Source organism: Cyrtonyx montezumae, unplaced genomic scaffold, assembly GCF_038088225.1.
Source record: "Cyrtonyx montezumae isolate F1298 unplaced genomic scaffold, pur_monq_1.0 scaffold_10, whole genome shotgun sequence".
NCBI classification, from domain to species: Eukaryota; Metazoa; Chordata; class Aves; order Galliformes; family Odontophoridae; genus Cyrtonyx; species Cyrtonyx montezumae.
The window spans coordinates 7,297,740-7,322,879 of record NW_027071826.1 but is presented as its reverse complement, the minus strand read 5'-3'; the positions used below and the strand labels follow the sequence as shown (position 1 = coordinate 7,322,879).

The following is a 25,140-nucleotide window of genomic DNA, read 5'->3' as shown; positions in this document are numbered from 1 at the left end:
TGGCTCAGGATGGAATAGACCTTAAAGATCATCTGCTTCCAAACCCCCTCCCCCACCACCAGCTCAGGATGCCCAGGGCTCCATCCCACCTGGCCTTGGGCACCTGCAGGGATGGGACACCCACAGTTCTGGGCAGCAGTGCCAGGGCCTCACTTCCCTCTGAGCAAAGAGTTTCTTCCCAACATCTAACCTAAATCTCACCTTTTTATTTTAGAACCATTCCCCCTTGTCCTACTGCTATCAGACCATGTAAAGTTGCTCACTTTCCCACTTAAAAAGTCCAGAAGCATGGAAGAAAGAATTGCTACATCTGTAATAGACACTCACATGGGAACACTTCTGTCAGCATCCCAGCTCACAGCCACAGGATAAAAACATCTTAATCTCTGCAAACATTCAATGTCAATAAAATTCAGCAGATAGACAAATATTTAAATGGGAAATACTACAGATAAGGTGGTGGTGGGATACTCTTAATTCAGAGAGGTAGAGTGGGGGGGTTGTTCTTCTTGTCCCTGGAATTCTGCTAAGGTCAGTTCATCTTCACAGCAAGGAAGTTTGGATCACTGAATCACAAGGTTTGAAAGGACCTACAAGATCATCTTGTCCAACTTTCCACCCATTACCATTGCTACCACAAGCTACTAAGCCACACCTCATAGCTACTAAACCATATCTCATTTGGCCATGATTTATGCTGGAAAGTTCCCACCATAGAAAGAAGTGACACAAGAGCACACAAACGCGTGACATTTATAAAGGGAAGGGTTTTGCAATTTCAGCAAAACTTCTGAAAGGCTGAATTTAGGCTTCTGTGGGTAAATCTGATCATCTAACTGACCCAATTTTCTGAAAAATGTACATGTAGACATGAAGTGCTATGCTTGTAATGAGCAAAAGAGAGTAGTGAATAAAAAGCAGAACAGGAAAATTAAAAAAAAAACAACAACAACAAAACCAAACACATCACAAAAGTTGTAAAAAGAGTATCCTTAAGAAACCAAAATAAAACCAAAAATAATCTGATTTTTCCCCACTCATCTGACCTCCAGTTCAGGCTGAAAGGTGCCTAACACCAGCGGGAGGGTTCCCTGGAGCAGGGACCGAAACTTTCTATCTACTTCGATCTACCCCAGCTCTATCGCAACACATCTTCCTGCGTTACCTACGAGGAATAAACAGCCACAGTTTAAATGAACACTTGAGGGCTTTTGGCATAAATAAATAAATAAATAGATAGATAGTTAGAAACCTGACAGCAAATGTTAGCAACAGATTTTTAACAGGTGGAGAAATTATCGTATATCTCTAGGGAAAAAAAAACAAGAACAAAGCAGGCCCTCCTAAGTCACTGGTGCTGGCTTAAAACACAAGCTTTTAGGTACAGTGTGAGAGCAGCAAATGGGCTCTAATTGATGAAAGCTTGTAAACAAGCAGCAGCTTTCATCTGCAGCATCATGTGCAGTGTGCACGCTGCTCTGGGGCTGGGACCTGATGCTGAACCTGTGGATGAAGATGGGTGGGAGCTCTTATCTCCTTAATGAACCACGCGCTAGCAGCATCCTGGAGCAAGGAGGAAAAGCAAACACAGATCCACGCTGTGGAGGGTCTGGATGAAATATGGGAGGCAGGTGCACAAGGACCCCAGGTTTGTTCCATCTAGTCCAGAGAACCAGGCCAACACGGCCTAGAGGCAGCTTTGTAGCAGTCAAGCTGTGATGAGAGAGTGGCTTTGTAAAACCACCTCTAAGAGATGTCATCTGCCCTGAAGCAAGAAAGCTGAGGGCCCTTCCAGCTCCAGTGTTTGTGTGGGCACGCTGTCATCCTTGTCACTCTTCATCTCCCTGCTCTGAGTGAAGACTTGTCCCGACAGCCAGCATCTATTGAGCACTGTGAAAAGATATCTGAGTAGTGATCTATATGGGCAAGTGCGAGTAGCAGAAAGGAGGGTGTGTGGCTGGAAACAAGCCTCTGAGAGAGAGGGCCACAACCAGGGCAGAAAGTTCTGCTGCAGCAAAGCATGCAGGTTAATGCTCAACTTCTGATGCAAGAGCAGAGGAGATAGAGCATGTCAGGAAATGTCTTAGTGTAGATACCATCGGGCTGAAAACACATCGACCATGCCAAGGAAGTAACCTTGAGTGTCTGCTGGTATTTTTCTCTGGAAAGCAACAACAGGATATTACAGAGGGGTGGAAATATGGGTCTTCTTGCCAGTGCTTACCTAAATTCATAAATTATCTGCCCTGCGAAGGAGCAGGAAAGTGTTTATGCCTTGCCCCAGACTAGGGTCCTTAAATGGCTGTGCCACAGGGCTGTGTGCATGCACTCAGGCCTAGAGCTTGGCAGCTGCAGTGCTTTCCACTGACCCCATGCCTGCAGGGGCTGGGTCACAAAGAGCATCCCACTGGCTGCAGTGCTTGATGCACACACAGCTCGGCCACCTGCAGCTGGGAAGAAGTAGTCCCTCCTCATTTGGTTTTTATTTCCAGAAGTTTATGTTGCTCTCTCTTCCAATATATAATCAATCACTCAGATGAGCTGAACCAGAAGCTGGCAAATCAAAGCAGCACAAGTTCTGAAAATGTTTTGCCCACAAACCCCTGCTCAGCACCATATCCCTCAGCAGAAGAAATGCAAGCCCAAGCAGAATATAGCTCCTAGGCTGAGTACCCAAATTTAGGCATGTGGATGGAGCAGCTTAGCTCTGAGGATTGCTGGGACCCATATAGACCACCAGAGTCAATGGAAGCAGCAGGTGCTTGGAAACACTGCAAATCAAAGCGCTCATTTAGGGCACTAAATATAGAGCAAAATTTAAACACCCAGGCTGGAAAATGTTGGCCAAGTCATCCCTCTGCTGCATTTCACCGTGGGATCCGTGCATGCAGGCTGCTCCCACCAGATGCCCCTAGAAGGTGCCGGGTCCCCGCTCCCACCATGGCTGCTCGTTAGCAGGTGACACAGTGCAAAGTAGGTTTTCCTCCTGGCTTTTCTAGAGGATATTGCTGCACTTGAGATAACCTCCTGGTTTATCGGCACTGAAAGCAATGTCAGCAGCTGTCAAAGCACTTCCCAGTGTCCATGGTGCCTTGGGGCTTCTACGCCTCCCATTTGGAAAGCAGGGTTAAGTAGTGCTGCACCACTGAAGTCCTGCAGCGGGGTCAGCTGTGCCCGGGACAGCTCAGGGGTCTCTCAGCCTCAGGAATGCTGACCTGGTCAGGGACATTGCTTTGGCCAGATACTATTTAAAAACTATATAACATACGCAACTATATGAAATGATAGCTGCTAAATATATACAGAACTGTGATTTTAAGCAGTATCTGAACGGAGTTGTGCATATTGCTGCTCTTTCCAGCACGGGCAGGACTTCGGTTTTCAAAGAGACCTGATGATGCTGTGATTTCAGCAGGAGCAGGCCAGGAGGGACAACTGCCTTGGTCACCACACTGAGACGGAACATGACATGAGGCATGCACAACTCATAGCTCAGCAACATCCACATTGAGCTGCAGGAGACTCTGAGAAGCAGAGGATTACTAGGTCAGGATGTGCTCTGTGGCTCTGCTTTTCCAGCATGAAGAGTTTCAGACTCACAGGTTAGGGCTCTGTTAACTAGCAGGTAGTGTTACACCCATGGATGTGCTTTTCCAGCCATGTAGCCCAGCCTTCAAAGGGCTCTGTGCACACTGCTACTGTAGCAGTTTCCAAACCTGCTCCACCATTCCCCAACTCAACCCTCTTTAATGCACAACTGCAGGGAGAAGTCTTTTCCAATCCAAGACTCCTTCAGATGGATAGGAGAAAAGATAGCACAGCAGTGAGACAGACATACAATTTAACAAGTCTCTCCTCACCCAGCAGTGCTGAAGGATTTGCATTTGGGTTGCTTTTGTGGATTTTTCTTTCTTTTTTTTTTTTTTTTTTGACATAACATTTGAAAGCAATACTCTTCCAGGAGCCCAGAAACAAAGTGTGACTTGCTGTGGTCTTGCATCTTCATGGGATTGTAGAGAAATGCTCCGTGTGTTAAGAATGGGTGCTATAAAAGACAAACATGGAAAATTCACTCTTACCTCACTCTGAAGGGAACCTCCTGTTCCTTTTGCATTTTACACACTCATTCTATATTCCAAGACTTATGATATACTACTCACAGGAGGCTAACTAGGCAGGGATTGCTTTTCAAGCACTGAACAGAACCAATCACCAATGAGAGACTGCACATCCAACTGCAAGTTAATGCCATGCAACTCCTGTGCAAGTGAACTCCACGCTGCCTCTAATCCCTTATCACCCAAGCTAGCTCACAAGCAGCATTACAACTAATATTTCTCTGCAGCTTGGTCTCAGGAGCACTAATTAGATTGTCTGTTGGAGAATCTGCTGAGCAACAGAACAGAAAATGGCCAAAAGGATCGATCTTACTAAGAATTTCAGGTTAGCATCTTGATAAGGGCACTGGAAAAGTAGGCCTGGAAACACAAACTGGTTTAAAAACCAAAACCAAATCCACTCAGCCCATTTTCTTATTTTACTCATTACTTAGCTCAAGTAATACCTCTTTCAGAAGTTAAGTGGTGCTTAACACACCTGCCAGTACCTGCACCACCGGGCAGCTGTGATGCAAAGTTTAACAAAATGTCAAAGGGAAACAAGGCTACAGAGAGAAGTCATGTGAGACAAGGGAAGAAGACATGCAATCACTGTAAGAGCAGCATAGAAATAAAATCCATATACGAAGTTTTGGTAAGCTAGCAGTCATCATTTCCCTTTTTTTTTTTTTTTCATCCTTTAAAACATTTTGTTCTAAGCACCTCATGCTGAATAGCTCATGCTTGCAGGTAAACAGCTCTACCAAGTTCAACATCTGCTACGTTGGTTTCACTAAGCCATATAGGAGCAGCTTTTTGACAAGGTTGGACATCTCCCTGAGGGCTGGGGCCAGTCATGACACAACACCCAGACCCACTGGTTAGAGCAGCTAGTGATCCAACTGCATGGGCACACTGCAAGTTCTCACACATGGTTTTAGTAATAAGAAGCAGCAGAACTAGAGCCTTTAGGACCAGTGAGCCAGCTCACTCCTCCACAACAGCAACAGCCTTACTATATATGCGCATCTATTATTTCTCCTTTCCTCTATAGCAGTAAGACACACTCCATTTAGCTGTACTCACATAAAGCCTCCCAAACAAGCAGCATTCTCTCCCCACAACATTAAGTAATCAGAAACACCTCTCTGCAGCAGGAACTTGCAAATACTGCAGACTCAGAATAGTTAATCTTACAGAAGACAACATACAGAAGACAACAGCTTCCCAATCTAGTGCTGTCTTGAATTGCTAAGTGCTGCTTCCACTACTGCTAGGGAGCTCCAGCAGCCACCCTAAGTGGCTCCTTGGTCCAAAGAAACATGGAGTCCATTTTACAAAGTTTTAGAAAGTCATAATCAAAAAAGCACTAGCTCCTTGTCTCATACTTGCATTTCCACTCCTCCATAAATCCTCCTTCAAGGAAAAGAAGCAGATATCCGAAAGTTGGAAATCAAAAGCAGTGATGGAATCTGAGTTTGAGAGCTGACTTCAAACAGCGCTCGCTCACTGAGGTAAAGACAAGGCAATACTGCAAGGAAAGCGATGGAAAAAAACTGTATGATGACTGAAGTAAAAACCAACTGTTAGGAGCTAGGATACGGTTCAGATATCGATGTGTATTTCCTTATACAAGAGTTCACTTTTTACTGAAGAAATTCTGTAAGCCATTTAAGCCAACATAAGAAACAAGAGCAAACCTACCTACACAACTGAAACTGGAGCATGACAAGAATATTTTGCAACTCTTCAAGCCTTTTAAGTTTGACTTAAAAAGAAGAAACTCACTTTGGTAAGGATACTTCAAGCCCTGTCGTGCTTGACTGCTCCCTTATTCCCCAAGGAAGGGCAACGATGCTGCTAGACAAAGCCTCTGCTCAGCAGCTAGGAGAGCCATTTCAGAAGGCACACAGTAACTGTCAGCAGAAAAAGACTGCAAGGTACTCAGAGAGGCAGCGTGGAGGAGTGTCACATTTTAAGCACTGACAGTGTCTGTGCCTCTAGACTACACATGGGACATCACCTCCTACGCTGACGGTGCAGTTGTGGGCACAGTGCAACGCTGCCAAGCAGGCTCAGGAAGTAATGGCACGGGAAGGCTGCGAGCTAAGGTTACAGGAAGCACCAGGCACTACAGCGGGGCTTTCTCCCCCTGTCCATTTTGCCTCCCAACATCAGAACTTCATGCACTCAGAAAAGCAAACACAATGTGATGTATCTTACACACAATGAGGGAATCATTTTATTAGATTATGGAAGACAGCAGCATTACAGTACAAAAAGTTACAAGAGTAGCAGGAAAAAAAAAAGTGTTTTTGGTTTAAATACTTAGGATTATACTGGGGAACATGAGAAGGATAGTACCCTTTTCTAAACTCCTAACCAGGTTATCAAAATAAGTTCTGAATATTCAGCACAAGTAAAAAAGTTACAACAAACATCGTTATAAAATGCTTTAATAAATAGTTTCTTTTCTGAAAGGTTTTTCTTTTTTTTTTAAGAACATGTCAAACAAAAACGTACTAAAACAGAAGATCCCACAAAGCAAATCCTGCGTTCCTGTATAAAATAACTGGTTCCCAAACATTGCTGTTTGTAGTGTTCGTGGGCCAGTTCATGCTCCCAAGCACCCGCTCCTCTCACTGGCAGGGCAGCTAGGGTATGTAGTGTCATGCTTCTTCAGTGAAGAAAATAAATGTAGTTCTGCCCAGTTCATAGCAATAATAAAGCCTTAAAAAAAAAACAAAACAAACAACCTAAGCCTTCCCTCACAAATAACCATTTCCAATGAGGTACTCCCACCTTCTGAGCTTGCCAGGCTTTTTTCTTTAGAGCGAAAGATGAATAAAGCACAACAGAAACAAGATTGAGGAAAATATTGTTCCCTTCATTAGGCCTGTATTTAAACGCAAAAAAAGTAATACCACATGTAATTAACATATTCACAAAAGAAAAAACAATGCCTCGCTATGTTGGTACTGTACAGTAGATGCACCTGTTAGTGTTCTTGAGATGGGCTGAACGTGGGGATAAACATTTCTGGATCTATTTACATGTAAGTGGTTATGCTCCTACGTAAATACAAATGACCAACAGATTCCTAACATTGATTGTATTAACATCATTTTCTAATCTGGACATAATACCAAAAAAAAAAGTCTTATAAACTGCCATAAAACCTCCTTTTCTGCAACATAAATTAAAAGGAATGACATGTAAAAAAAAGACCAAAATATTTTAAGTTATTAAATCAAATATACAGAGTGATTCATTTAATATGTACATATTTACAGAAAAGCACTTTCACTATTAGAAAATAAACTGTGTCAGTTGGGGAACCTAGAGTTCTCACAATTCCACTACATCAGTATGGCAGTCTTTGACAGTTGCTATAGAAAAAGTTTTGTCTCAAGGCACTTGTCACATGCTTCAATACTGCAATTCTAAAGTAATTAAACAGAAATAAAAAGGCCACTTTTAAACCACAGTTGAAAGATCTCTATAATTTTTTTTTTGTTTCTATTACAAAGTGTGTAAGGCAAATTTGGAGAAAATCTTACAGAAGCTACTAACGTAACAAGTGCAGTGAGCTGCCATTAATAGATTCAAAGTCAAGAAAGCAGTTCAAAGTTCACACAGTTTCCTCAACCAGGAGGTTTTAAAGCCACCATTAAATTAGAGCACGTAATAAAAAGAAATACATTCTGTAAACAGTGTACAGTCTTTTGTAATAAACTTTACACATATTGAAAATACAACCTCTCCTCTGCCACACAGCGAGTGTATTATAAGTAAACTTTACAAAAATAGCAACTATCAAAGATTACTCATTTTTTTTTTCATCTGACAGTCATTGAATAATTTATACAAGGCTAAAGAAACAAAATAAATTTTTATTTATTATTATTTTTTATTTATTTTTTTTACGCAAAATAAAGAAACTATGAACATTTGACTCCAGATATTTTTAGTCCTTGATGCAAAGCAGAGATGTCAATTTTCCCCCTCCCCAGCAAGGGTCGGCGCAGTCTGCCTACGTTCCAAATACAGATTAGTCTCTACTGCCTTCAAAGTTTGATGCATTCACATTTTTTACAGATCTGTTGTCCATTTTGCCTATTTGAAGGGACTTCTTTACTGGACTGCTCTCCGATGCGTCAGATGCCTTTGTGGGCAAAGGCTTTGTGAGTTTGTGAGAGAGGAACTTGTCCATTTCCTCATCTCTTTCCTCCTCTTCATCTTCCTCTTCCTCATACTCTACATACTCCTCTACTGCATCACAAGTTCTCTTTTGAGGAGATATGAAGTTTTTGCATTCGTAACGAATGTCTTTGTTACTGTAAGATCTGTCTATAGGGTTTCTGATGGGATTTAAAGGCGCCCACTGGTTATTGGCACCCTCTTCTCTGGGAGGATGACTTCTTTCTCTCTCTTTTCTTCTCTTCCGAGTCCACCACACACAGATGATTATACAAGTCAGCCATACAATGCTAAATACTGCACAAAGAATTGGAACCAAATAATCTAGAGGGCAAATGAGAAAAAGTCTTCGGTTAATGTGGCTAGATAGACAGCACTCAGCAGCTACAAGTATCCATATGTAACTCTAGGTTAGTCCAAGGAAGATTTTTACAATGAAGAAAAATGTCATTACTGCACAATAGTGTATGTCCAAAGGCCATAGTTCATCTAGAAGTACTCTACTAATTTTTAAAATGTTGGACTTCATCCTGTTTAATGATAGGGGAAAAACAGCATTTAAGATGTTTATTCCCCCTTCCTCATGGAAAATGGGTTATATAAGCAGCATCTTCAAGTACCTAATCCAAGTTAGCACAGAATGTCTCTGTAAATAACTCAAGGAAAGCCAATCTTAACTTTGTAGGAGGTAGATTGGGAAGCGTATCCTAATTGATTGCAGAAGTAGTACCAGCATTTCTATCAAATACATGCCACACTTTTACTACCAGACAGAAGTTCCATCAAGTTCACAGACATTTTTCTCAAGGTTTCCTATCACAAATCCCATTGTGCTTTGTGTTTTGAACAGCATTAAAGACCCAGTTTATTTCTCTGGGAAACAATTTCTGAAGTATGCTGGGCATTTCTTTCTTATGCAAGGGCTTTGCTACTAGAACAATACCTTTTTCTTTTTATAAGCAAGGATTCACAATATAAGTAGTAGTAAGACAGCATTTGCTTTGCTTTTTGTGGAGATGGAATTGTCCAGACTACCACTCCAACCTCTGCAACTGTAAACTGCCTGCAGCTTTAAAACAATTGCTTACAGAATAATCTGCAAATGGCTGTACAAGAACAACCAACTTTTCAATACCACAGTCACTCATGCCAACGTTAAAAATGTCATCTGAACATGTTCTTGTGTGAAGGTTATGGTATGCAGGATCTGATATTCCCAAACCACAAGTCAACCAGGAAAATAGTCGGCATTGGGAGAACTAAAATCATATTTTATCATACTGGGGCAAGATTGTACTCTAAGCAGTAACTGCTAGTCTCGTCTCATTTTCCATATACAATACTGAACTGTAAATGTGGCAAAGTGGGGAGGAACTTAAGGAGCTCTTCCCATTACCTCTTAGAAATAAGTTGTAAAGAGTTTCTTAATGGATAACCTCCCTACAGATTCCACATGAATATATATTTTCCTTAAATAGGTTAAGTGTCTAAATAATGATCTCCTTTTCAGCATCTCACAGCTTGAGAATGAAGTCAACATCTTCTCCACCTTCACTGAGGACCTTTGAACTTCAGTAACATAAGTGGCAAAGCAATCCCACCTCTCCTAGGATTTAATGCATAATCAGAACAGAGATGCTGAAATATGTCAGAATCACAGCTCCATTCTTTATCATCTATACAATTTCTGTTCAAGACAAAAAAAAATCAAGACTTGTTCACTCATTCAGTGGAGCTGCAGAAACAGTACATTTGCCAAGGCTCAAACAGATGAAAGGCATTCCCCAAAAGGGATAACAAGGGAAATGAAACCACGCAATTTGCTCATTGTTTTGACTATGGATGGAAGCTCTTGCAGAAGATTACGCTGAGGCGATCTAGGAAAGAGTTGGGAAGGTCTCCTACTGTTATAAGATTTCCATTTGGGGTCCCTTAACTGAACTGCTCCCTACCAGGGGCCCTCTGCAAAACCTGTTTCCTCCAGGCACAGTGAGTATAGCAAGGCATTAAGTAATACATTTCAGCAGTGGTATCTCCATTTTTAATACCTCAGCCCCAGTTTCCATAGCGCAGCAGCACCAAGGGCTAAGGTTTGTGCTGGAAAATCAGAAAGGGTTTGATATGAACACAAAAGAACTTCTGATCTCACCAAAGATGCTCAGACTACAGAAAGGAGTTTGAAGTCAGAGCCAAAACAGTGAAAAAAGTAAGTAAGGACATTTTGCTAGAGATTAAGTTTAACCTAACACACAAGCACAAAAACTTGTTTAAAGCCACTTTCCCCTTGCTAGTAATAGCAATTAAAGAAACAACTTAGCGTACCATTTCTCCACACAAATAAGACAAGATACTGACAGCAGGGAATAGAAAACACTTTAAAAACCACACAGGATTAATGCATTGGGGACCTTACCTGATGATGAATTCCCAACAACTATTGTCTCCACTTTGACTTCAGTTACTGCCAACATAACAGTGCTGTTTTGCCGCTTGGTGATCGCATTTACTATTATATTAGCAGCATTCTGTATGAGACTATTATCTTGTTCATCTCGATGTGGGACAAAAGACTAGGAGGAAGTAGAGGGAAGGGGAAAAATAGAATTACTGCAGTTACTAAGGCAAAGAATCCTTCCTAAGTTTTAAATCCAGCTACATCTTAATTGATACCTGTGGGTTTAATTTACCTGACAGAAGTTACAAGGAGTATCCTTAAAGCATTCTGTAGCAACAGCATGGATGGCTTGATATGAACTGCAGATGCAGTGTCAGGCTTGGCAGGTAACACACCCTGTTGCTAATATATGGCATACCTCAAAAGGCACCTGTCTTCTATGTTCCTTACCCTACTCAGCCAAATTTAGTCATAACCCAAAGCACTTAAAGATACATGGGTTATCTAGATAGAAGTTTGGACTAGTAACAGTCTACTCTATACCATACAGTTTACTTCTTGCATCATCACTCAGCATGTTCTTCATAGTCCTGGTAGTGACACACTCCAGTTTCTGCTTGGATAAACACTACCATGAAAACTATTTACTTAGAAAACAAGCAAAAAGCAAGCACTGAGCGTCTGTGCTAGAAATGTCTGAAAAGCAAGCATTTATAGCTCAATAGAGCAACAATCATTTTCACAAATTTAACTTGCATCTTTTTATACTTAAGCATTTAATGAACATCCTGAAGCACTCATACTAGATGAGTAACACCAACTTCTTCACACTGACCAGATCCAATCCAGCCACCTGCAACTGTATCTCCACTGAGTTCAGTAGCCCAAGACTTGATAACAGGTAGAAACCTTTTCACTAATTTGGACTGAATTACTCTAAGACAACAGCACAGATACCACAGTAGCCTCTGTCATGAATGAAGCCTGCAGTTATCTAGCTGTACAGCACATTCCATGAAAGCACAACATCTCTGTACAGTCAAGCCTAAGCCAACAACTGCTTCAAGTGAAACAACCTCTTCCCTAGCTTCAACTAGTATGAAAACATGTGTGCATGCATGTGTGAATATATGCATCTCATACTTACAATAGCAACTTCCACTGCATTCTCTGTGGAGTATGACAGATCACACAATATTATCAGAGTTCTGTCTCTGGAAACAGATCTAGTAGCTGGTAAATACCTTATTTCTGAACAGATACGTTCAGTTGTAGTGCCCTGTGTTAAGAGAAGAGATTGTATGACTCAGATCAAGTAGAGGTGGTACATAAAAGCAAGCACCTTCAGAGTTTTTGCAGTTACTCTGATCTGATGAAAGAAGCAGAGAGGGCAGCAAAGTAAGAAATACTTCTGGATTGAGGGGTAAGAAGTTGAGCTTGCAGTGACTACCCTAGTACAGCTCAAGACAGGCTTAGACTGTAAGAAACAATTCCCTCTGAAACTTAGAACAAAATATTCAGTATAAATCCTAACTTTTCCTTTTTTTTTTTTTAAGGAAATCTGTTTACATCAACAGAAGAGTCTAAAAAAGGTCTGCAATTAACTGCAAGGAGTTGTCAGGACATGGAAGACTAATGTTTCTAACACATGGAATCTCTCTTTAAATATGTTACCATACTTCACTGATAATGTTGTTCTCACCTGGGGGACTTTGTTTCCATTAAAAATTAAAGTAATCCTAGCACAGTCATTGTCCAAGTACCCAGAATTAGGCAAACACTTTATATTGGCAGGCAGAGGTTCAGAGGCACTGCATTCTCCCCATTCAGTGCATGGTGGCTGAAAGCATTTCATATACTTCTCCTGGCATTCTTGACCCATGGGACACTGGTAATTTGAATTATCCCAATGTTTGTGTAACAGGCAAGGCTTTTTCCCACACCACACCTGAAAATAAACAGCAAAAGAAGTAGTGCTACAGTTAATTGCTCCTACACTCAAATCAAAATAAGCAATTTGCATGAGGTCATTATCTACTACTGAATGCAGAAAACATCCTTCTACAATATGTTAGTCTTAGGAGCAGAGAGTTGCTCTTCCAGAGAAATACAAGCTTTGTATTGACTGAAGTGTAAACTGAGCAAAGATTACCCAAGACACAGGTTGACACTGAGGGACTTGCAGATTAACCTCACATCACTTTGAACTTCTATACAGTTTCTTTGTTTTTTAACCAAACCACCCAAGTCACACTCACTACACCACTTCTACTCTTTCCTCAAAGCTGCATGCTTTACAACAGGAAGTATTTCTGCAGTTGCAGTTATAGCTTTGTACTGTTCCCTTTACAGGAAAGCCTCAAACTCAGTATCTTAGAGTCTAAAAATGCATGTTAAAATAAGTAAGTGCAAGTTATTTCTTTGCCTGCAGGGCATACCTACTTAAACCAGTACAAAGGCAGAACACATCTGTGAGATCCAGTTCTCAAACTAGTGCTTCCAGTGAAACATGGGAGACATCCAGTACTTTATAATGCTGACTCAACATTGTTAGTTCTTGTCTTGAGCCACCCACCTAGCCTTACAACTTGTAAAGCAGCACAAGTCTCGTCTATCTCCAGATGTGATGTAAAGCTGCAGAGCTTTCACAAATCCACTGAGATATGCTATCACAGCAGGACTGAAAGTCCTTGAGTAGGTATGCTAACTTGAACTATCTGCATCTAGGCTAATCGTGTTTCTTCCAACATACAGTCCATAGTAAATATACAAACATAGCAATTTGTCAATTCATAAATATAATGAAGGACAAAGCAAAAAGGCAACTGTTGTTCACTAAGGAAACTGTCCTGTACTTCAGAACGTTGAACAATTAGAAGCTCTAACACTGTTTCTAAAGATGTGGCAGATTTATCACCTTAAGGATCATTATTCCTTTCCAATTCATATTTATTTTTCTGTAAAGTGCTTGATTCTAGAGAGTTTGTTATGGCAGACAACCAAACGAAGCTTATCATTATAAAGGCAATCCACTAAGTGTTTCTACAAGAAGTCTCTAGAAAGGACATGCTGTTTTGGAAGTGACCTATGCAAAAGTCTAGACTGAAAAAAGCTAGACCAACTTATGCATGAAAAATAAGAATGTTTCAGCAAGAATGACTTTAGAAATAGGTTGAAATACCTACCTTGGTGCAGTCAATACGACCATCCAAACAGTGGCAGCTGTTGCACTCTTGATCCCACCTGCTGCCGTGAGGAAAGGTCATTCCTTTAAGCCAGCAAGGCTTTCCAATTCCAATCACTAAATAAAAGCATACAGACAGCTCACTTCAGACTTATTGAAGCTGTGCACGTTTAAAAACTACTTTTGCTGTTCCTTACACATCAGACTACTGCATATAAACTCTACACTAATGCACTGTACACAATTGTTTTCTGGGTAAAGGTTGACAGCAGATATAGGAATACCTTCTTGGCACCTAGGACCAACTCTTCCAGGGGGACAAGTACATCGGTATCCATTGATTTCATCTATACAAGTGGCACCATATCCACAAGGGGAAGACTGGCATTCATCAATATCTAAATAGAAAATAGGAAAACTCAACAGCAAGAACGTACACCACTGTAATTAAATAGTTGTAATTAAAAGTTCACTGAAATGTAATTTGGCAACACCAGGTTTTCTAACATGCAAAAGACAGTTTGGCTTCAGAATCAATCTAACTAGGCAGTACTACCATTTCAGCTATAACCTCTAACAGCCTCTAACAGATTTCCTATAATTCCATCCTGACTGAAGCCCCGTTGAACAAAGCAGCAGTCACACACTAACATATCTCACAGCACAGGGGTACTGCCAACTGGAAAGGAAAATTCCTCTCCCCATTCAGCTTGTCAGAAGAGGATGTGGGACTTCAGTTCTAGAGAAAAGCAAATGCTTTCACCAAGTTACAGTGCAAGAACCAAACAATGAGTTGGCTCAAAAGTGCCCCCCTCCAAAAAAAACAAAAAGGACAAAAATACAACCCACTGTAAGAAGGGAGAATAATGTAGAGCTTAGTTTGTGACAGACATTTCATGCACTTAACTATGAAACACTGAGTAGATTTTATTTATTTTGACATACAGACTTAACATGTTAACTCAAAGATTCAGAGGCTTAGACCTAGAAATCTACTACAAAAGATTGGAAAGTACTGTTCTTTCAGATGCACAAAGTTTGGGAAGTGAGTAAAATTCATGCAAATGTCCACCAAAGAATAAACCAACCTGCCTAGCTGTGATCCAGAGGCCCCAACTGTTTCATTTCTGATCATAACCAATTCCTCCTAAAGCATCTTACAAAGGTTCCACAAAATCACTTACATTGGAAAGGAACCTTAAGATCAAGTCCAATCATCAACCCAGACACTAAACAACATCCCTTAAGTGCCTGCATCTACATGTCTCGTACTTCCAGGGATGAGGACTCCACTTCTTTAGACTGTTCCAACGCCTAACCATGCTCCCAAAGAAGAAATTCCTCCTCATATACAATCTACAGAAGCTTCTTGTCTTTAAGCTATATTGGTTTAGAGCCATTTAAACAACTTAACTCCCTTACTCTTAACAGCACCCAGTAAAAAAAAAAAATTCTTTGTCAGACCTACTCCTTTTGTCTATAACAAACAAGGGGAAATAAGTCAGAAATCCATTAAAAACAAACAGTATTTGTCTTTGAGTTGCCTGCTCTTCATCTTGCACCTGAAGACAGACAGTTCAATACCCCTCTGGATGTAGATAAATATATGTGATTATCTGTCTTATCTGGTTCTGTATCAGGAGATCACTAACTCAAATCTATTGCCATAAGAGCTATAATTATCTATCAACTACCAGTGTCAAGTCATATGCTATCTGAAAGAATGAGGATGTAATCTCTACCTAAAAGCACAAAACTGCTGCTGGAGAGGCAGGACGAAGCCCAGCAGCATCAAAGTCTGACCCTACAAAGAGGTACACCTGTGCATATATGACACTTAGGTCAAAACGATAGTATTTGATTAAAAAAGCAAAAAATACTCTTCCACAATATTTAAACATAGCCTTCAAGTCTTTCATCTCTCCCTTTTCAAGCCTGTCCTTCAGGTTAATTGCTACCTTACAGTTTTGTTTTATCACTTCAGAAGATTCTTTATCATATTTCTTGCAAAGTATTATTCACATGCCAGCACTACACCCTCATTTTCATTTTTGTTTGTGATGTCCTAGTGGATTTTAGTTTCTAACATTAAACAGTACACAGCCTTTAAGTTACTTAAAGAGACCTACTTAAACTATGTCTTCTATGAAGGTAGCACCTTAAAGCCTTCAAAAACGCATAACAAAAAAGCAGCAACTGAGTCTGAGTATAATTTGTCAGTTCTGTTCCATTTAATGGAATAAAGAAAGGAACAGAAACTGCCATTGCTTGCAAGGTGAGTACCAGTGCCTGACTCAGTTTCTGCTTCTGTTATTTGGAATTCAGCTGACCAAATGCAAAAAGTCAAAAAAGTCTTCTGATTTGTGTGTCAGGACAGTAGTCTTTCACATCTTTACCCATATAGGTGATCTACTTACTAATTCTGCAGTCAGGACCTGCAAATCCAGGTGCACATTCACATCGAAACCAATTCACACCATCAACACAGATGCCTCCATTGTAACTGTAAAAATAATAAATAATTGCTGAAGTATTCAAACTCAAGTTTGAAGATCAACAAAAACATTCGTTCTTCACACAGCCTGTCAACACATTCCTACTGTCCCAATTTGTGGGATTCAACAAAATTAAGTTCTTACTAATGCATAATGCTAGCCTTAAGATTAAACTATCTGCATTGTTTCATTAGTCTGTAATTAAAGCTTTGTTAATTAAGCCTTCTGCCACTGTTCAGGGGACAACCTATTGCACCAGCAGAGAAAATATACTTTTAGATAAATAACATTGCTTAGAAACAGCAACATCTACAAAAGCACGTGGAAGTTCATCAACAGAGCTCAGTGAGATAAAGCAGCATTAAAAGCTAATACAAAGAAAGCCTGAGCTTTTACAATATGTGAAAAGCAGCTTATTGCAGAAGTAGAAAACAGAACGATAATGTAGATGGCTTGCTTTAACCCACATCCATATATTTCCCCTCCAAAAATATATGTAAACTTCTGCATTTATTTAAAACACCTTCAAGATACCTTCCCAAAATAAGACAATTTGTATAGAACATTCAATGTAACTGAATGGTTTTACATTACAATAAACAGATCTAGAGGAAACTAACAGGATTTAATTATTTCTCACTCTGAACTCAACTGTAAATATCTGAAATGTTATCAAGTCTGACTCATTTCATATTATAGTAAGTCAGTAACCAGTCAGTTCTGGCATGGAAACTGCAACAGAATATTTTCTGTTCATAGGTGAGTCACCACAGAATTGTTCTGTGGGCTTTGCTACTGTCCATGAATAGATTAAAATACAACAAAAAAATGTTTTAGGGCTTGTACAAAGGTTAGTTTCAGTTTTTTAGATTAGAAATAGTTCTAATCTAGAGTTGAAATCTGTATTCCTAGGTTCAGTATTTTCACAATAAGCACTGAAGTGGAATGCTGCTACTTACCATGGATGAGGGTTGCAGTCATTGGTATCTAAAAAAAATAGATCAGTTTAATTTTCTGGCATATTTGCAGAGTACAATATTATAGTTTATAACAAAGTGGAAAGTCTTCCCCTCACATACTTACAAAGAAAATTTAGTTATTTAGTTAGACCTAAAAGACCAAAGAAATACTCTCAAAATACTGAAAGTAGTGTCAAATGGAAAGTCTTACAATGTTGTTAATTCTGATATCAACAGTACAGACTGATATGCTGCTTGACAGCAACAAAAACAAAATGGGATATTAGTTGCACTGGTAGTGCCTAAACCAAACATTCTGTAAATGCTTTCTGAAGGTTACTGAAACGTTGATACTTCATACGTATCTGTACAAGATGACAAACTTCTAAAGCATATCTTTTACATTATAAACAATTTGCAGGACAGCTGCAGGCCTCACTCCACCTAACCAATTAATTACATTGGTACTCTGAAATAGTTAACTGCTAACCTCCTAGAAATCAGCTGTAAATCCTGGAATATGTACTACCATCTTATTTTCCACATGCTTTTCGTTATTAAAATTAACAAGCAGAGCAAAACAATCCCCATAGATACATATTCCTGAAGATTATTCTTCTGTAAGAGGCTGAAAGATTTAATTTGGCAGAGTTCAGACAAAAAGAAACATGACAAGTTCTTCATTCATTAGTCAGGAATCATCTTTTCCCATCTACTTCCCACCCTGAATGATTCAGTATTTTGGCACTCGAACACTATAAGCTTGCTTTGTTTCAATTAACAGCTCTGTGCAAGACACTCCTAGTAGCTCAGGGGAATAAAGAAGAGAAGCCTTACTCTGTGTGCATGTACGTCCTTCCCATCCTTCTTTGCAGATGCAAGAAAAGGAGTCTCCACTGCCAACACATGTTCCACCATTCATGCAAGGATTTGGAATACAGCTACTGTTTTTAGCTTTGAAAACACAGAAGGTATCTATTTAGCACAACAAATATAAGATACCTATCATCAGGATACATTTAGATGACCTGAATAGCATTTTAGGCAGCACCACAAAAACTCAGAAGGTAAAAAGATTACTAAAAGTACTGCAATCTCTCACCTGTCTTCATGATCAATTGCTTGATGGAAATTCAAGGTTTGAAATAAATTAAAAACGTTGCATGCAGACTGAATTCCATTCCTTTCAAAAATATTGATAGTAGTGCCCTACAGTATGCAGTAACCCCACAAATGACCTAGAAAGAACTCTCTCCATGTTATTTTTCCTGTATTTACGCCTGTATATGGTTTGCTCTTGTTTACTAGGAGATCTGCATTATGAATTTCAGGCAAAGCTGAGGACCAAGTTCCCTAAAACATTTTGATTTCTTTCAAACAGTCTCTAGAGACTAAGAGTAGTCAAGACATGAGTCCAAGTGTTCAAAATCTGCTGAGAAGCTATGTAAAAGACCACATGAAGCCATCAGAAGAGATTATTTCCAAAATTCAGTATTTCACATCAAGTGACACGAACATCCTGCCCAAGATGTGAATGCTGACTGCTGCTTATAACTGGACATTTTACTAGACAAAGGAAGAAACCACTCAGAACTCATACACTATCCAACTAAAATACAGGTTTGCCCGTTTATAAACAGTTATTTCCTCTATCCTACTACTTGTAGTGTCAGAACACAGCCTAAGAACTTACCAATGTTGCAAGTACTTCCAATCCATTCTGGAGGACACGAACAGCGGAATGTATCTCCATCGTCATAACATGTTCCACCATTGCTACAAGTATTTGCATCACATTGGTATTCACCTACATAGCAAATAAAGTTAAAAATCAGCAAGTTAAGGCCAATGGAAATTAAGACTGAGTAGTTTTTAAATCAATTATTTTTTTTAAAGAAACTATATTTAAATGTAACAGTACAAGAATTACATAGTTCCAGTTGATGCATTATAATAAACCAAAAATAGTGGAATCTAAAAGCACCTCTTAAGGCACAATTCCACTACGCGCTGTGAAAAATTGAATTGTTTAAAAGTGGCTGTGGAACTTGAAGTAATCAAGTATTTCACCATCATTGTCTTATTTTAAATTTCAGGAACCCCAGACTTCTTTAAAGAAAGAAAACAAAAAGCACTCACGTGAATGGCAAGTTTTTCCTTTCCAGTCATTCTTACATTCACAATAGAAGTCATTTACCAAATCAATGCATCGGCCACCATTATGACATGGATTAGGAGAACAGTCATTGAAATCTAGAAAGAGTTACTCAAATGAGCTGATCTACTCTAGTCAAGACCATGAGAAAGAACAAGAGATTTCTTTATAAAATAAGTTCCACAGTAAAACAGTAATTCTGATTCCTAAGTGGTTATCTTTATATAACATAGTTTTCCTTTTTTAATATTGAGCAACACACATGACAAGACTAAGAACTTAATTTTCAGTAGTAATACTGCAGATTTCCAAGTAATTAGAGACAAAGTAATTTTCTTTATTCCAGCAAATGTCTATTTTGAAACTTTCACTTTTCTACCATGCAACTTAAAGGGAAGGACCACAATGTCCCAAAATTGAGCCTGAACCCAGGTCTTCCACAAAGACCTCTCCTGCTTTACATCACAGAATACAAGTAACTGTTTTTACCACACATATCTTTGTGTTTGTGCATGCAAAATAGTTTTAGAGAATTATTTTCACTCAAAACAAGCTTCTACAGTTAAAACAATTATCCTAGACCAACTTAATTTAGACTATGCAAAAAACTCTTGACAATGATATCTGCCAAAGGCTTCTCAGCCTTTCTTTCACATCTAAGTTGATGTTAACCCTGTAATAAGCTTCAGCAACTTCTTCCCCTAAGGTTTTATTGACTTCCCCTAAGGTTTTATGAGGACTTCGTTGAGAGTTTATAGCCACGTTAAGCACAGAATCAACTGCAGTTTGCTCTAAAGTAAGTAAACAATTTAAAAAGAAGCATACTAGATCAAGTTAATCAAGGCCCAGTGAATCTCAGTTAAGATATCAAGAAAAAAAGACCGGCTCCTATTGAGCCCAGGATATAGAGCAGTAACTTGCAATATCCAATCAAAAATCATTCAAACTGCAGCAGTTCTCTTCCTAATGGAGGACTAGAATGTTACATTTCTAAGTCCTGCAGCGAAGTAGAAGCACATTATAACTTGCACAGATTTAAAGTTAAAAAGCTTCTCAAATTTGGAAACAAATGTGCATTTGTAAAATTGGTGAAGTCACTGTGCACTAAGTACAAAATGTTACATATGCTTAACAATAAGAAGAATGAGTCTTCCGAGCAGTCTCACTTTCACCTTTCTCCTCAGGAGAAGGAAGTTCTCCCAGAGTACAGACCAAACTAAACCGAAGCACCAGATTACAGACACATTAAAAGAACAGAGTCTTCTGAAACTGCTGCCCAGAAGTTGTAATACTTTAGCACCAGTCTAGTCAGTGTTGTTTGACAAATAACAGAGAAACTACTTAATAGTTAAGTTCATAAGTTCATAAGTTCATAAGGTTGGAAAGGACCTATAAGATCATCTAGTCCAAACTATATACCATCATTAACTCGTTAACTATATACCATCATTATTATTATAATAAAGTTGCAATATTAACATGCAATGCATAGCAGTACTTACTTGTGTCACACAGTTCTCCTTCCCAGCCACTTGAGCAGAAACATTTAAATGAATCAACTTCATCGATGCACGTCCCACCATTCTTACAAGGTTTCCCAAGACAATCATTGATATCTGTGACAAAAAGTCAACAACTATTGCTCAAGGCTATCTCCATCTACTATGGTCAAGAATCTAGGTGATTTCTAGATCTCTAAAACAGGCAAAGCTATTTTCTGTTTTCAAATACACAAGAACTGCTCAAAACGTCTGTTTTCAAGACTGGTAAGGGTTCTAGAAGTGTTCTCATGTATCAAGACAAACTAGTGCAATAAATTCACCTGTTATAAAAAGCCAGATGTTCAAGAAATCCTAGACCAGCAGCAGTGTACATTCTCTTAAGCTATGCTTTGCAGTGTCTTTCCATCAAACCCACACCAGAGAATGCCACAGCTTCTTTTTAAAGACTGTACAAAAAGGTATTAGGTACAGACACTTGCACTAAAGTTGGACTAAAACCAGTTTTCTTTCAGAGAGAGAGAGAAGCACTACAAAAAAAGTCAACTGTTACCAGAAGAAACTGGACTTCAAGCAGTACACTTGAAATTCGCATTGCCCTATGAAACTCCTAAAATCCCAATGCTTCACGATGTGGAGGTTCTAGACAAAAACTTTAAGGAGGTTTAGATTAAATAAGTCATTTAGAACAAATTCCCACTTACTTTCATGACAGTATATTCCAGTAAAACCTCTGTCACAGGCACAGGTGAAATTCCCTCCTGGCTGACTAATACACCGTCCATGAGGCCCACAAACATTAGATGAAATGAAACGAATTCCTTCTTGGGTAGTGTTACTGAAGACTTCTATTGTGCAGCTATCTATCACTAAGAATACAAAGTAAACCATCAGATCACAATCTGTATTACCTCTTTTTAGTCAATAGAAGAGCTCTCTAAAAATTAAGACATTCTACCTCTTTAAAAAACAGAAGACTGTCACAAGCACTTTCTTACCCGTTTTGTAAGGTTCAAGTACAATAACATGTTCTTGTATTATACTATTTGAGAAAGGCTACTTTTCTATACACCATCAATACAGGAAGACAAGTATCTGGACAAAGGTAGATACCTTTACAGGAATTGTTCTTGCAGTGGTCCTTGAGATGAGAACAATTCTTTCCATCATAGTCATCAGGGCAGGCACAGTAATAATCTCCTCCCAGATCATAGCATTTAGCCCCATTCTGGCAAGGGTTTGGTTCACAGAAATCAATATCCATCTGTAAGAAAGATCACAGTTAGCAGCAGCAGCTTTGTATCCCAGGAGTAAGCAGCTCTATGTTTACAGAGACAGACAAAGCTAATTTACAAGAAACCTCAAGGTTTAACACTGGTTTTTCTACACTGCATTCCATCATGCAACACAGATGGAAAGTTCAGGTTGCTTCAGTCTATCCTGAAATAGAAGATTTCTGATACTGTGATAAAGATACCTCTTCTCTGCAGGAGGCTGAATAAACACAACAACTTAGCAAAGAATGAGACACCAGGAGAATACTGGGACTACTATGGAATGTTAGCAGTCTCTTTTCTGTCCTTCATAACCACAGATGAGAGTGCCACAGCAAGTTACCTAACCATGCAACCTGCTTCTCTCCAAGACCCTTAAAAATGTACAGAACCTTACCAAACCTTATTCCCTAGAGTATTAACCTCCAGTTCATACTGAATTTTATTACTATTTTAATAATTCTGTAGCTAAAGAAAAAAACTGAAGTTAATCAGAACAGAAGGAACACCAGCACTCTAAGTGTTTAATTCACCAAAACATGTGGAATTCCAGCCTGCTGAAAGTCTCTTGCAGCTATCTTGTGCTCATATGAAACATATAAAGCAGACTACAGAAAGCAGTTAAGGTCTCAGAAAGACTCCTCAGATCTCTTCTAGCAGATGCTTCCATTTGTTTCTTTCCATTAGTTTAAAGTTCCCCTTCCCAATATAAGTTCAGTAGTTGGGACTTTAGCATCTGGAATGAATGGTGGACACTTCCTGTGACACACACAGCAAGCAGCCAACTCTCCCTCTATTATTCAAACCGACTTGCTGAAACTTTCATTACATATTACAGCATGGACTATCCAGGAGCAGAGCACTCAAGATACAATTCTTGATAATTTAATCCATGAAAACTATTGTAGTAATGTAGCCACTGCACTCACCTCACAGAAGACCCCTGAGAAGCCCTGTGCACACAGGCAAGCGAAGCCATTCACCAGATCTTTGCAGCGGCCTCCATTTTGGCATGGATTACTTTCACACTCATTTGTTTCTATCTCACAATTTTTGCCCGTGAAACCACGGGGACATATGCAGTGATAATCATTCACTTCATCCTTTAAGTAGGAGAAAAGAATGAAAGTGTAGGTAGGCTTGCTCAATGGATACAACTCAAAATAATTTAATCCATTTCTATACTCTGGTTTTGTAAACAGCAGTAAGACCACAAAATAATTTTGTGAAGATTTCATTAAAAGTCTGCATGTGAAACATTAAGATTAACATATCTTAGCTTACAGTCTCATTTAGCCCACCAGCAGTTGAAACTACAGAATTTGTAACTAGTTTCAACACGGTATAACTGATAAGTTACCTTACAAGTACCTCCATGTTGACATTGTCCATGACAGTCATTAATATCTATGGATAAAATACACATAGCATTAGAATCCATCAAAGACTAAGCACTAAAATACACATCCAGAATAAAAAGGCATTTTCCACATGTCTGAATGGGAAACAAGGCTGCTTGAAATCTTTAGATACTCTTATTTTAACTTTTACTGTTGAGTTAAAAATTCTTTGAATAGCATTACCTAATTTCACATTTAAACTTTCAGGTGAAAAGTATTCAAAATTGAACCAATACCTGATAGTCAGAATCAGGGACACAATCTTGCTATATGAAGTTGTATTAAGAGTTACTTATATTGATTTTAACTTCAATTACGTCTCTAAATCTTCAAACACTGCTTTTAATTTACTTTGCTAGAAGTTAGGAAAAACTTGTACAAGAAAAAATATTTGCTGTCAAGAATCTACACTATCATTTATTATTAAACCTTTAAAAAAGAGCAAAATATCCTATGGTCAACATATATACTAAAGAAATACTAACTGATATGACAATTTACTCCTTTCCATCCTGGAATGCAGTCACAGTAATATCCACCAATGAGATTTTTGCAAGAGTAAGCATTAACACAAGGTTTCCCCTCACACTCATTAGCATCTGTGAAAGAAGATAAAAGAAAGAAGAGAATAAAGAACAAACCCAGAAACAGATTACCGCAGCACCAAGCAAAGTCCCCATGCAATCCAAGCATCAGAAGCTTGTCATATACAAATTGGTAGGGCACTAAAACCATTTACATACAACAGGTTTCCAAAGCACACTCATCTATAATAGCACATGCATGCTATCTTACTTCTCCCATTTGCTAAAATTCAAACAGGGTAACATGTTAGTTATGGCAAACCCCTTCCTTGCCTCCCCAGGATAAGTCACTTTCTGCCACTGTTAATTAGGAGCTACCATCACCAGTGCTGTATTTTCAGACAGAGCAGTTACTGGGCATTCTAGGAGAACATTATAAATAAGCTTAAGCTGAAACTCTCATGGTCACAAGTTCACTTGAAATATTTAAGATCTAGCAGATCTAAGATACCAATAGCAATACACAGCTTCAGTTCTTATTCAGTACTCATTTCTCGGGAACTTACTTCTTTGACTTTGCAAGCTAGAGAACAATTACTTACCAAGCTGACATGTTGCTCCAATCCACTGCTGTGGACATATACACTCAAATGAGTTAATATGATCAATACAGGTCCCTCCTTGAGCACACGGGTTAGATGCGCATTCATCAATATCTGTGAAGTCAGAGTGTGCCTTCCATTACGAGGTTTAAAAACTTGTTTAGAAATTAATTCCCAAGTGCAAAGTGGCATTGGCATACAAAAGCTTATGAAGAAGCTAACCATCCTGACCTGATTTTTTTTTTTTTTACTTAGACTTCTCTTATTTTTAGATTGGGAAAAGAACTCTGAAGTTTTATACCTGCAAACAGCAAGAACTGATCTTCCAATTTACACACCACACTCAACATAGGTTG

General features: G+C 39.1%; 1 protein-coding gene across 2 annotated transcripts in view; it reads right to left on the bottom strand.

The window, feature by feature from the left end:
* Nucleotides 1-6,312: 6,312 nt before the first annotated feature.
* Nucleotides 6,313-25,140, bottom strand: part of JAG2 (jagged canonical Notch ligand 2) — a 60,706-nt gene continuing 41,878 nt past the window's right edge. The window contains exons 9-26 of one of the 2 annotated variants that reach the window (XM_065749361.1): nt 24,785-24,898; nt 24,144-24,257; nt 23,619-23,665; nt 23,188-23,361; nt 22,098-22,248; nt 21,689-21,853; nt 20,988-21,101; nt 19,470-19,583; nt 19,024-19,137; nt 18,168-18,284; nt 17,331-17,358; nt 16,294-16,379; nt 14,161-14,274; nt 13,878-13,993; nt 12,395-12,640; nt 11,840-11,971; nt 10,711-10,867; nt 6,313-8,621 (exon numbers count right to left, since the gene is read on the bottom strand). In XM_065749361.1, the coding sequence (XP_065605433.1) occupies nt 8,149-8,621; nt 10,711-10,867; nt 11,840-11,971; nt 12,395-12,640; nt 13,878-13,993; nt 14,161-14,274; nt 16,294-16,379; nt 17,331-17,358; nt 18,168-18,284; nt 19,024-19,137; nt 19,470-19,583; nt 20,988-21,101; nt 21,689-21,853; nt 22,098-22,248; nt 23,188-23,361; nt 23,619-23,665; nt 24,144-24,257; nt 24,785-24,898 (2,576 nt within the window). In that variant the 3' untranslated portion in view covers nt 6,313-8,148. The remainder of the gene's footprint in view (nt 8,622-10,710; nt 10,868-11,839; nt 11,972-12,394; nt 12,641-13,877; nt 13,994-14,160; nt 14,275-16,293; nt 16,380-17,330; nt 17,359-18,167; nt 18,285-19,023; nt 19,138-19,469; nt 19,584-20,987; nt 21,102-21,688; nt 21,854-22,097; nt 22,249-23,187; nt 23,362-23,618; nt 23,666-24,143; nt 24,258-24,784; nt 24,899-25,140) is intronic. The other variant, XM_065749369.1, reaches the window with a different exon arrangement.